This window comes from Montipora capricornis, chromosome 2 (genome assembly GCF_036669925.1).
Source record: "Montipora capricornis isolate CH-2021 chromosome 2, ASM3666992v2, whole genome shotgun sequence".
NCBI lineage: Eukaryota > Metazoa > Cnidaria > Anthozoa > Scleractinia > Acroporidae > Montipora > Montipora capricornis.
In genome coordinates, this window is record NC_090884.1 from 46,674,738 (window position 1) to 46,688,802 (window position 14,065).

The 14,065-nt window shown below is 37.8% G+C and overlaps 1 protein-coding gene and 1 long non-coding RNA gene across 4 annotated transcripts in view; both read left to right on the forward strand.

The window, feature by feature from the left end:
- The first annotated feature begins 5,798 nt into the window (after positions 1–5,798).
- Positions 5,799–10,240, forward strand: LOC138024281 (uncharacterized). The gene is made up of 3 exons (XR_011126955.1): positions 5,799–6,198; positions 6,789–6,870; positions 10,192–10,240. It is a non-coding gene; the product is annotated as an uncharacterized lncRNA (long non-coding RNA).
- A 34-nt stretch (positions 10,241–10,274) lies between these two features.
- The window catches only part of LOC138024241 (uncharacterized), a 38,133-nt gene continuing 34,342 nt past the window's right edge, over positions 10,275–14,065 (forward strand). For all 3 annotated transcript variants that reach the window (XM_068871391.1, XM_068871383.1, XM_068871401.1), the window contains exons 1-3: positions 10,275–10,354; positions 11,286–11,494; positions 13,997–14,065. The exon at positions 13,997–14,065 is cut by the window's right edge and continues 194 nt beyond it. In XM_068871391.1, the coding sequence (XP_068727492.1) occupies positions 11,365–11,494; positions 13,997–14,065 (199 nt within the window). In that variant the 5' untranslated portion in view covers positions 10,275–10,354; positions 11,286–11,364. The remainder of the gene's footprint in view (positions 10,355–11,285; positions 11,495–13,996) is intronic.

Sequence of the window (14,065 nt, forward strand, 5' to 3'; positions counted from 1 at the left end):
AAAATTCTCCATGTTCCCGGAATGCTGGCGCTTTTCCGCAAAGAGTTAGGGTCATTCCCAACTTCTCTCACGTGAGAACTGTTTCAGTGTGTATGATCGACTTATGCCATATTTACAACGTTACAATTTTGACCAATTTGCAAATATTGACACACCGTATGCGCAGTACAGGATGCGCAGTGCAACTTAAGTATTGGGTGTGTCACTTACGTGTGCGCACTCAGCTGAAAACCCTTTCGAGCCTCCTTAAAAGAACGCAAGTGCAAAGCCCTTTTTTTTTTTTACATAGTTTATATTTCAAACACCAGAGTAACATATATTTATATTTTTTATTTGCCAATGCTTGTTGGCTGAATTAGTTGGCCTTTTTACACTTGATGCGGTGAAGTTCACTGCTCGTGGCTCGTAAGGCTTCTAATTGTGCTTCCAAGTGAGATACTCTTCCTTAGTGAGCGGCCATTCGAGCGGTGAAGCTCATTGCTCATGGTTAATTAGTTTGTCTTTTCACACTTGACGCGGTGAAGCTCACTGCTCGTGGATCGTTAGACTTCTAATTGTGCTTCCAAGTGAACTTTTCCTTTTTGTTAGCGTGAAATTCTGCTTGACAATTGTTATTGAACAGCCCTGTTGTTCTTATTAAAAAACTCCCAGATAAGTCGTGAAGAAAATTCAAAAGAAATTAATGCTTAATGAGTGTCTGCATACCCTCATACAGACTCGGCTAAATGTTGCCTCCGATTTCAAGGCCAACATACCCTCAAATCTAAATAATGTTAGTGTAACATTGGATAGATGTACGATGTACAAAATTAGCAGTTCGTGTTGTATCAAGTTTTGAAACAATCGGCCTCGCCTCGTGTTGGCGTAATTGTGCTTCCAAGTGAGATACTCTTCCTTAGTGAGCGGCCATTCGAGCGGTGAAGCTCATTGCTCGTGGTTAATTAGTTTGTCTTTTCACACTTGACGCGGTGAAGTTCACTGCTCGTGGATCGTTAGACTTCTAATTGTGCTTCTAAGTGAACTCAGTGTCTCGTCTGCTCGAATATCCTTTCTTCTTTTCCTTTTTGTTAACGTGAAATTCTGCTTGACAATTGTTATCAAACAGCCCTGTTGTTCTTATTAAAAAAACTCCCAGATAAGTCGTGAAGAAAATTCAAAAGAAATTAATGCTAAATGAGTGTCTGCATACCCTCATACAGACTCGGCTAAATGTTGCCTCCGATTTCAAGGCCAACATACCCTCAAATCTAAATAATGTTAGTGTAACATTGGATAGATGTACAAAATTAGCAGTTCGTGTTGTATCAAGTTTTGAAACAATCGGCCTCGCCTCGTGTTGGCGTAATTGTGCTTCCAAGTGAGATACTCTTCCTTAGTGAGCGGCCATTCGAGCGGTGAAGCTCATTGCTCGTGGTTAATTAGTTTGTCTTTTCACACTTGACGCGGTGAAGTTCACTGCTCGTGGATCGTTAGACTTCTAATTGTGCTTCTAAGTGAACTCAGTGTCTCATCTGCTCGAATATCCTTTCTTCTTTTCCTTTTTGTTAACGTGAAATTCTGCTTGACAATTGTTATCGAACAGCCCTGTTGTTCTTATTAAAAAAACTCCTAGATAAGTCGTGAAGAAAATTCAAAAGAAATTAATGCTTAATGAGTGTCTGCATACCCTCATAAAGACTCGGCTAAATGTTGCCTCCGATTTCAAGGCCAACATACCCTCAAATCTAAATAATGTTAGTGTAACATTGGATAGATGTACAAAATTAGCAGTTCGTGTTGTATCAAGTTTTGAAACAATCGGCCTCGCCTCGTGTTTCAAAACTTGAAACAAAACTCCTGCACATTGTGTAAGCGTTACTTGCACTGTAATATTATCTGTATCAGAGAATTACTGTAGATACCATCTCAGCGATCATTCGAGTGGTGAAGCATATTGCTGATAGCTTATTCATCCCTAAGGGATTCCAGCAAGATCATCTGGCAATTTGAGAAAAATCTAGAGGTGCCATCTTAATTTAAAAAGGTTAATTTGTTTTTCTTTCACTCTTGATACGGTGAAATGTAATGCTTGAGGCATGTGATATTGGTTTAAATTTCAACATTCTTTAGTTGGCGGGAAATTTCGCATGAGAGAAATTGTTTAATGAAGGATTGACATAGCCTGGAAAAGTCGGCTCTTATTTCCATTAAAAAGCCTTGAACTCCAACTAAGCGGGTAGTTGACGAGTGTTTTTCAAGTTGAGCAGTTAAAGCGTTGGACTGAACTCAAGTTTATGAAAGTCGGTTGAAAACAGTTTACGCGTACTGAGCCGAGGCTCAGTCAAGTACTTAAAGAACACTGATAGAGTCAACCCAAGAATCTGGCCGCATTTCTGGAGTTCCCCAACTGAGAAATCACCTGGCAGCACCTTGGATTAGTGATCCCAAACCTATAAATCTCAGATGGCGGGAAGGACCAGACGTTTGCAGCTGGTGAGTAAGAATTCAAACAGTTGACAAATTTAATTCAAGGGCTATCATATGTTTCATAGATCTGTATTTTACCGACCATTCTTGATATTTCGGTGGCTAGGTATTATTTAACAATTTAACTTGTCGCCAGTCGATAACACAAACTTTAACGATATTACTTGGTCATTTAGTCACTGAAGAAATACCCCAATGTAAATAGTATATCCTTCTTAACCGGTGATACACCGATCATGCCCTCCAATCATAGCTTTGAAAGCCAGTACTTTTCGCTTGCAATGAGTCGGGTCTCAAAGCATCTTAAAACAGATATACCAAAACAGTGTGAAATAGAACTCGCAAAGGAAAGATCAAGCTAACTTTCACTGCTTTGGGGAATTTAGAACATTTTCCATCAAATCCTGATTTCCTTTGTGCTGAAAAATTCGAGGTCATGTTATATCAGCAATGAAGCTATTTCCCGCCAAACTTCCAAAATCCTTGACGTCAGAGCAAAGCGCGCGAAATGTTCACAGGGCACTGTCATTACTTGTTAGCGTCAGTAGTTTTGCTAATTGAGGAAATGTTAAAATACAATCAACCTTTTGGAAGAAGCATTTTTACAAGAGAAGAACCGTTAAATTTCTGAAACTTACTGAGGGGGACATGGGGATTTGCGGTGTTGCGGTGTTGATGGTTTTTTCAATGCGGTGAATAAAATCTCAATTTGCGGTGTTGCGGTGATCGCAAACCCAACGGTGTGCGATGTTTGTGTTTCTCAAGCTACGGTGTTCGGTGAAATGAAATCATTCGCGGTGCTGTGGTTTCTTGTTTGATCTTTCTCAGACCTAAATTCAGCACGTAAACTTCGTTAATCCGTGATAATTTATGACAAGCACGTACCATTGTGCTTAATTTGTAATAAAATACAGATCAACATTGTCGAGTTAATCTTCAATACGCTTAAGCTGCCAATGAGAAGCTGTTTTCGTTGATAAATACGTAACTTGATAAGTAACTTGACCGCTGCTACCAGGAGTTGTGTTTATTTTGTGGAAAATTGTTTAGGTATAAACGTGTTATGTCAAGTGTAGACGTTAAAATCATGTAGCTAAAAATAATTGTTGCGGTGACGGTGTTTCGTCGACTTTTCTTGCGGTGATGCGGTGTTCGTTAATTTTTTTTGCGGTGTTTAGGGCCCCCCCATGTCCCCCTCCTTACTCAGTAGAGAATGGTAGTGATACAGTATTACAGTTTATATTCTAGATTGGAATGTTGCCCGAGGTCAAGGATCAGATTTGCTTCCGTCGATCTCGTTAATAAGTCCAGCAACATCCGCGTGATTCACGATCGACCCAAAATTTTACAAAAATTGTGATGTCAAGGGTATGCCTCATGATATCTCATGATACTTCTGACTAGCGTTACTAGTAAGATGCACACCGCCCATGCAAGCAGTTGAGTTATTTCCTACTCCAAGTCTTGATCATTCTTTGCGTTTCTTATTTCAACTAAATTATCCGGCTTAGCGTAATTTGTTAGGGAGTAATGTACCAGTCAAATTGAAGCTTCAACATCCCCCCAGGGAATACCCCAGGCATTTGAGCCCTTTTCCTGCCCGGGAAGAGGGAATTTGATCATCTCAGTCTTCCCAAGGGCGGGGCACTTGATCACCACTCATAGGCGTGGGGAAATTGAACGGTAGCCTCGATATCATGTTACTTTTCTACGTGGGTTGATAAATCATGGCGGAGACAAACTTACATGCATTCAAAGGTAAAGATTCCGCGTTGGTGGCTGATTGGTTGAAAAACAAAGACCTACAGAAAGATATATTTATACCTGTTACCTGTCCTCATTGTGCCCGGCCTCGTGCCATGTAGGGCCCTGGTTCTCCTTGGTGTTGTCTATTAAACCATGTTTACATACACAACTTCAGAAGCATAATAGAAGCTACTGAAAAATTAAATCTGTTACAGTAATCTGGTAATTTTGCCGGAGGTGAGGGCATTTGATCATCTGAAATGGACCTATGATGAGGCAATTGAATAGCTTTTTAACCCGGCGAGGGGGCATTTGAACAAAAATTTTCCAAAAATTCATATACCCGGGCCGGGTTGTGGCTGAGTTGCCCGTGGGATGTTGAAGCTTAAATTTGACTGGTACATAAATATTTTAAAGAAAAGAGCATCTGATAAGTTTTTCGAACAACTGGCCCAGAAATTCTTTTGTTTCTTCTACATAAACGTTCCCTACACTACGTGGACGCAAATAAACAATATTCCCTCAAAAATTCATGTCATTATCATTATTATCAATAAACAAGGCCAAATGATATCAAGAATGCGAGTTTTAATAATACAAGCTAAGTTAATAACGAATTCAAATTCACTTCAATTCGTCATGTAAGTGTTGATTGAACAAGCTATTAAAGAATCAACTCAGTCCAGTGAACTTATTTAAAATTACCGAAAAAATGCGGAAAATCGTCTATAAATAATAGGCATATCACAAAGTTGAAGCAAGAACCAATCAGCTGTAGGGCTGATAATGCATTAGCAGCCCGCTGTCAGTCTTTTGCGGCCCGGTGAGCGTGTGTTTTTATGAGGCCGTATTCTATTTCGTCGCGTCTATTGTTGTTAATATTTCTTTTCCAGATTCGGAGACCTAAAATTAACGTGACTGGGTTTTGTTTACAACAACGAAAGTACAATGCATTTGTTCTACATCAAAGTAAAACTTGTATTTGATTTGATCCACCATTTGAAAATCATTTTAAGTACCTGATGACTGAAATCAGGCGTACAGTTATCGGAAGCTGCCCAGACGTCGGGTAACTAGGGACTATATGTTTCTGAATCAGAAACATTTGCGCGACGAGGAGACATTTCGGGAAACAATGTTTCCCCAACTAATATGTCTATGGTTGCGGTCGCATTAGGGAGCTAACACTATGCTTACACCAAGTGTTCCCCTAGGGATTCAAAAAAGCAAAAAACGGCTGCGATCGCTTTCGAGAGTTGACACTAGAGTAGTGTTAACACTAGTGTCGCGTCGTACAGTGTGGACAAAGTATCCCAAAAATAACTTGGTACGAGCGGTTTCAGAGTAAAAAACAGAGAATGAAAGATCAACATTTGTCTCTCTCGTTGTCGTCAAAAGTTGGTGATTGTAACCCATCTTGGATTGGCAAGATGGAGGAAAGCAAAATTGACCTCCTCCTGACCCCATCCCTTTACCAAGTTTATCAGTCTCTCAGCCCCTCCCACGTTCCCACGTACTGGTTTGTTCTTCATTACTCGCTCCATGCTTTCCTCGATCTTGCCAATCCAATATGGCGACCATACAATCTATCGGACTAAGAAGCAAGTAGAGACAGTGCGTCACCCAAGCAAAAATCAACGGAGAAAAACGTTCCAATGCACCCAAAGTTGAGCATTTGTGGGTTTTTAGCATTGATACACTGTTTAAGCCTAAGCACTGGTTCGAGAGAGCAAGACACTTTACTCTCACGGTCTGGCGAATTTAATGCTGGGGGTAACCCTGCGATGGACTATCATCCTATCCAGGGGGGAGTACAAATACTCCTAGTCGCTTCATGCCTCAGAAACTGGGATAAGCTCCGGCCTGATGGGCCACTTGGCTCGCATGCAGACTTTATCTTTACCGTATTGGCTCGAGAATGGCTAGCTTCTATAAAATGTTTGTTTTTCTTCATTTTTCTTAACAACGAAGAAAGCTACCCTTCAGGTAATTTTCATGAAATTTTGAGGGAACAAGGCGGGGCTCACACGCTTTCTGTAATGGCATGTATTGTACTATATCTACAATAAATGAAAAATTAGTACCCACCTCCACCCAAAATCAATTATGAATCCGCACGCAAGTGAAGACCGCCAGTTTTTCATCATTGAAATTGGGGGAGGGGTGGTCTTCATTTTCTATTTGAAATGTCCAAGATTGTAGCACTTGCTCGTGTAAAATACGCCTACAATTGCAATGCAGGCCTGTGAGTGGGTTGGGCTAAATCGTCTTTCTCTTACATTCATTAATTCTCTTTTGAACAGTATTACCATTTTTCCCTTTTAGTGTTGTCGGTTGACCACATTGTCCCGAGTGTTGTGGACTGACCTTGCCTGGATGGGGGCGTCTCTCACTTTCTAAATTAATTGTAAACTGCATAATAATCAGTCTGGCCAAAGTCCCCCACAAAGCATTGCAAATTAGTCCTGCAAAGTCCTTAGGGAAAGATAAATAACTTCACTTCACTTCACTTCACTTCACTTCAGTGTATGCACGTAGGTGTCAACGCTGACTTCATTATGACTCTTCTTCCTCAGAAAGAACAACTTGTGCCAAGATATCTCACGGAAGGCATTGACCAAGAAGGCTTTGAAGAGAGATTCATCAATAACTTTATTGGTGAGAAGACAGTTATATTACATGTTGAGTCTTAAAAGGGATTATCACAATTGTATGCTCTAGGGCATACAATTGTGATACTTAAGCAGTAGTAAAGAATGGAAGAGGATTTTAAACCTGCAGGCACATGGTCAAAACTGCAGACTTGGGCATTTCAAGACTTCGTTAACATATGAATGCTTCTCTTGGCAATTCAAATGTGTGACTTTCATGTATACATAGTCTGTACTTCATACAGTTACGTTTAACAAGTAAAACACATGAAGTACATTTGTACTGTGTTGCACAGGCTCATATAAACTCGGGTGTGTTTGGAAGAATTTGAGAGAAGATCATACAAACACGAGACTACAGGTTTGTACCTGCCCAAGAAATTTCCTAAGCTCACTGAGGTTTGTATAGGTGTCTGACATTTCCAGACTGCAGACTGCCTACAAATAGCACATCATTTAAGTCTAAGTACCCATTTCAAATAGTGCTGATAAACATTATTCAAGTCTAAGAACCCGTTTTAAAATGGTGAGCTTTCAATAATTGTGATTTAGAGTCAGTCTGCAGTCTTCAGTCAGCAAATGTCAGACATCGGGTTTGTATGAGCCTGTGCAAACACAGTAGTTATTAGTTAAGTTTTATTCCTTTTGTAAAATCATAATTTACTTCAGGCAAGCAAACACAAGACAAATGCAGATGATAAAGGCAAATTTATTGGCAATAACATGAATATGTATTTTCTCTTTCCCATTTGTAAGCCAGTGTGTCGTTGAAAAATAACACCAAAACTGTTTTTTCACTGGCTAAAACATGTATAATTATTAATATTAACCCATTCACCCTTAAACAGGCCATACTTAGTAACATCAGACGATTTTACTCGTCAATGGGGAACCCCTACACCTGTAGGAGTCAATGGGTTAAACAGCTATTAACCAATTGCAACATGTACTATGTGAATTATTCTATGGTGCATTTTAAATAAGCCTAAATTACACGGCCCATTTTGTTAAAACCAAATAAACGCAGTGATAATTTCTTCACCTATTTATGAGTTTTAGGGCTCTCACAGGGGAGGTGCACACCAGGCATTAATTACTATATCCTTTTTCTTGATTTTCTGCAGCTCTTCACTTTATTGGAATCCCTCTCTTCCCCATTTTTGTGCTTTACTGACAGCCAGTAAAGCTCTGTCATGACTGTTTTTTTTTCCTTTATCAAGCCTGTTCTACTATGTTATGTTGTTGGCCACGCTATGTAGTTGTGGGTAACAAATATAAATTTGTAAATTTGTCTCAAAATTTTTATGTTCTGTTCTGTTTTGAAAGTAAGTAGAAGTACATGTAAGTAAGTATTTAAGTCTTTCCTACTCAAGTAAGACTGGACAAACCATGATGCCAGGTTTTTTTGAGTAGCTTTATATTATTGAAGTAGTATTTTTCAATAGATATATGTCTTTCTAAGTGACAAATTTCTAACGTTTCATCAAATATGACATCACGGTAAATTCAGACTTGGGATTCCCACAGAAGGAATTTCAAGTTGTGCAAATTAGCTTTATTAAATTACTAGGAATTTCTGGGAATTTCTTGGAATATCTTGGAATAAATGAGAAAAACTTGGAATTAGACTGAAATTTTGGGCAATAGCTGGAATGTTCTTCAACGAGGTCAGAAAAATCAAGAAGAATAGCTTGAAATAACTGAGAAATAGAAGTGTATGCACATGTGGACACATTTCAGATAAACCAGACAGAACTATAAAGAAAATGGCTGCTTGCATTTTTGTCTGCTGTAAAGGACCTTTCCCTGCTGTCCCATCAAATTCCCGAGAGTTCCAACTCACTGAGTTCTTTTAATGGCATAACTTGGAATTCCTAGGAATTCCAAACCCGTTGAGAGACCATATTCGTCAATTTCTAGAAATTACTGAGAACTCCAAGCTTCTCAGGCTTGGCGTATTTGCATATGTGGGAAAAGTTGGGAATTTCACAAGGGAATTCTGGGATTAATTGCTTAGAACTGTACTGGTTAGTGAGAATTCTTTCATATAATCTCCTTTCCATTAATTTATTCAATTTTACTTGTTGGCACTTACTGACAACTACATTAACTAATCTCACAAAAATAGTTTCCAACATACATGTAGCAATGACATGGGCATCCTTCACCCTGTCATGCCACCTTGTTTTTATAAGTTAGAAAAGCATTCATGTCAATATTAAAGACCCTTAACAATTCAAAACCCAAATAGACAATTTCAATCAGTTTAACATTCATTATCAGTAAAGGACATGTCCTCTCAGCAGACTACTTTTGCTATGTTGACAGTTGTTGTTGAAGTTTTTTATTGGTTTACAATTTTTCAAACCAGCTCAATTTTAATTTTTCTTTGTCTAATACTCATTATTATAATATGTGAAACAAAGGGAAATTAAAATTGAACTAGTTTTAAAAAAATTTAACCAGGAAAAAAATTGTGAAAAACTGCATGTATTATACATATCAACAAAGCTGTTTGTTGGTGTTAATTGTGTTGACAGGTGCTGACTGAGGAAATTGTTGTCTATAATTCCTTTTTCCCTATTTCTCTGATACCTTTGATTAATAAATTTATTATTCCTGAACTTCAAAGTTTCCTCAACAAATTGAATTTTTAACAGAAAACTAAAAGTTGCCTAATCTTCATTCAATCTGTATAATATAATGATTTTGGATAGTGATATTAAGAGGCTTTGGACATCATTTAGTTTGTAGTTAACAAAAACCAGGAATGACCTAAATGAGCCACAGCGGTATCTATTAAAAATGATCTAACGTGACCTAAAATGAGCTACTGTTACGTAGCTCAACAACAACTGTACAGTATCTAAAATGAGTAGGTCATTTTATGTCATTTTATGGATACCGCTGTAGCTCATTTAAGGTCATTCTAGATCATTTTAGATCATTCCTTGTTTTAGTAACTGCGCATTTAGTTCCTCACTTACTTCCTTTTTTGTTTAGTGATGATACGATTTGGCTATGGTATGGGACAACTGTACATGCACCAGACTCAAAGATTGGGAAAATTACAATGAGAGAAATAAAAGGCTTTTGATCTTCAACAATTAAGTTGCCTCTTACCTTTCAAATACGTTTCACAAATGATACCATTTAATTCCTTTTCTGGAAAATTCATTCTGTGCCTCCATGTCCCGATGCCCTTCCTACTCTTTGACACTGCATGAGACTATTAAAGGTGTCATTAGAGCGATGTACCCTGAGTTATGTATTTCAAATGCTTGTTAGGGTGCTGCGGTAATACGTTTTTTGATACCTTTTAATTTAGGGAGAGGAGTGTTCACAACTAAGGAAGCTTCAAAGGGTCCGTTTCTGCTGGAACACAACGGAGCACTTATCTCACCCGATGCAGGCTCTTCCCCGCAACAATCTTATGATGAAGATTTAGGAAGTTTCCTTTTTTTTTTTAACGAAGGTTCAAAGAGATTTTGGTAAGACATTTCGCTGCTTAGATATTTTCCCCACATGAAAAAAGTTCTCAATTTTATTGATCTGCCAATAACTGGTACTCTACAACTTAGTTTTTTTTTTGTTAATTCAAATTAAATACTTACAAATAAACTTTGTTCAACTCAACTTTTATGAGTTCTGTGAAAAGCTAATAAAGGATGTTTGGGAATAATTGGACAATACCAGCAATTTTAAAGAAGGCAGGAGGAATGCCACTTTTAATTAATTTGCCGTAATTTAACATCTTCTCTGGCATTGCAAATTAAGTGGTTCTAAAAATGGTCTGTAAAAAATGCCTGGGTGGAAAATGTTTTCACATACTATATGGGCATTTATTTAGTTACTATAATGATACACATGCTTTGAGCTTGTGTGTAAATATTATTTGAGGACAACTAGTGGAATATATTGCTGACAATAGTTCTGTGATGCTTGCCAAATCTAATAATTAGTATTATTACTGGGCTGCCATATATGGCAGTCCAGTTGGAATCTGAGTAGCATTTATCCATTTTATGTTCATTTTCCTGTGTCGGAAATCAGAAAAGTTGCACATTTAATAGAGTCTTTCCTATCACTCCCCTGCTAAAGATTGTCTGTGTTGCCAGTCTGCCCTCTCCACATATCTTTAGAAGGTTTCAGGGGGCAGTAGAAAGACATAGAATTTATTCGGTAGACATTGTAGAATACTTAATTAAACGACAATGGCGGCTTTAAGCGGATGTAACGCGAATGGTGATTTACTGAAATAATTATTATATTATCTTTGTTTTATTCTTAAGTACTTGTAAGAATACAGTTCTTCAGTTTAGTTAAAGCAAAAGTATTAAATTACAGTACAAATTTGAAGGAATAAGAGCAACTAATTCCTTAAAAATTAAAAAAAGAAATGAACATGCAATTATTTTCCAGTGTTGATGCCACATTCTCAAGTGGACTTGGAAGACTTGTTAATGATGCATTTCCAAACAAACCCAATTGCAATTGTGCGATGAGAAAAATTAAAGAGGGACCATTGATTTATCTTGCACTTTATGCACTGCGGGATATCATGATTGGTGAGGAATTACGCTATGACTATGGAGTGAAAGACCTTCCGTGGCGCAACCTGCATGCTGAAGGTAATGAAATGTCTTTTAATGGATTAAATTATAGCAGTTTTTATGTGCTCATGAGTAAGAATAGTGAATGTCTTAAGTAACTCACTGGTAAATTTCTATTATTTCAAGTTATTTTTGTCTGGTTTTTTGAACATTATCCATGAGTTTCACAGATTTTTACACTGAGGATGAACAATATACCAGTGCACACACTCTGGATCCACGTATAAAATTTAAGCAATAAACTTGAATTGAACATTTGCTCCCTTATCTTTCAGGAATGTAATGATTTTTTACAAAATTCATGCACATACATGTAGTTAATAATTTTATTTAGAAGTCCTGGGACATGACACTCATTCACAGTAAACCATTCAACCATTACCTGATGGAAGTGAATTTAAGTTACTTTATGGGAACATTGGAAGATAATTTCACCGCTCACACTGGAAATCTCATCTTTCACTTTTTACACTTTAAGTTAACAATTACTGTAAGTTTATTAATTTAATGTTTTCATATTAGCCCAATTCCTTTCACTTCTAGAAGGGCGTTACTAATTTTTTATAAACGGAATGGAACGGAACGGAATAATACCGGAATGAAACGAAATGAACAAGAATGGTACCGGAATATACCGGAACGAGCCGGAATGAGGCGGAATGACACCCAAATAAAGCGGAATATTAACTGGAATGAACCTGAAAATGCCAACATTTGGTGTTTTAGTTAGCGCTAACGGATTTTCGGTTGTTTCAGTCAGCTTTTGTTGTGTCATGTGATTCCCTAAAAGGGAATTGCATGTGTTTTTGCCTTTTGTAACATTTGGAACACTTTGATCACGAGAAAAATTTGACAGGTATATCTGTCGTGTCAAGTACAGACAGTAACAGTAGCAAGAGAAACAGAATGTCATTCTAATTGTTTTTGTCTATGGATCTCGGAGGTGGTTTTCACTGTGCGAGTCAGAAAACCCGTGAACATTTTGATTTCATTCTGACAGGTCAATTGTGTATTGACCAATCATAATCAAGTTCAGCGAACCAGAAACTAATTACTGTTGCTGCTTGCCTACTTCCCACGACCCTCACGTGATGGAGATATACGGAAATAGATTCGCGCAAATGGCCGGAAGCCTCTTTTTCTCTTCTCGATTGTTGTCAATAATGCCATCGAACCTGAACGCACTGTTTCCTTGTTTGAAGATAGAAGTCAGAAGCACAGAAAAAAGATCGATCGTTGATAACATATTTACATGAAGGATTGTGAGAACATATCGTGACTCGTTCAGCAAGCCTAATGTTTATACTTCCCCTTTTAATGTAAACTGTTTTTTTGTCAGTCTCTCTATTCTGCAACAATTATTCATTCACTGTCTGCATGGAATGATAAAAATTACTTTTTGTTCCTTGTCATCCCGGTCCACGCTCATCAGCTTGATTCTGGTGTCCTTCTGGTTTATTCTGCCTTATTCTGCCTTATTCTGTTGTCATTCCACCTCGTTCCGGTATATTCCGGTACCATTCTTGTTTATTCCGTCTCATTCTGGTGTCATTCGGTTTTATTCCAGAGTCATTCTGCCTTGTTCCGGCATATTTTGGTTCATTCCGGTATATTCCGCTTTATTTTTGTTTATTCCGGTATATTCCGTTCCATTCCGTTCCATTCCAGGTGTTTAGTAACGCCCCTTATAGAAGTGAGGGTTAAGATTTTACTCTGGCTATATATAACGCCAGATGATTTTACGTGTACTCAGCAATTGACAGGAGCAGTGCACTGTAGGACGGTATGAATGGGTTATTGGATACCAGTACGTATTATTGTACTTGATGCTTACACTTGTGACTGGTCTTTCTCTTTTTAGCTAATTGTCTACATAGTTTGCATGTAATTGGTTTGATGTAGGTCTTATAATGGAAAACTCTCTTTATATTTTATGTCCCCATTATCAGCGCATTTTGTGCTCTTTTTTGTATGTATGTCCCCATTAACCCATGATGAACTCCTAGAAGTGAGACTTTACTCAGTGGGATTTTACTCAGGCTTAAAGCCCAGACGATTTTACTTGGTGATTTATGGGGACACTTAAGTTGGGAATGGGTTAAACTCTTTTTACATTAATTTTTATGTCCCCATTATCAGCGCGTTTTGTGCTCTTTTTTTTATGTATGTCGATCCCCATTAACCCATGATGAACTGCTAGAAGTGAGACAGACTTAATGGATTTTACTCAGGCTTAAAGCCCAGACGATTTTACTCGGTGATTTGTGGGGACACTTAAATTGGGAATGGGTTAAATGGATACTAGTGAATAACAGTATTCTAACTTGTGCTTGTTGCTGTACACCTGAGTCTTTTTCTTTTTAGCTGATTGCAGTCTTTAATTACATGAAGGATGTAATAATATTGTTTTACTGTAGGTCTTTAATACATGTACATGTATAACGGAAAACTTTCTTTGTATTCTAAGGTGAATATTATATGGACCAGAACCAAAGTGATTTAATTCATTTTCTATAACAGAAAGCATCCTTGTGGAACATAGTTATCTTTTGGAGAGTGCTCAAGAAGGCGCTAATTTGAATGGTGGCT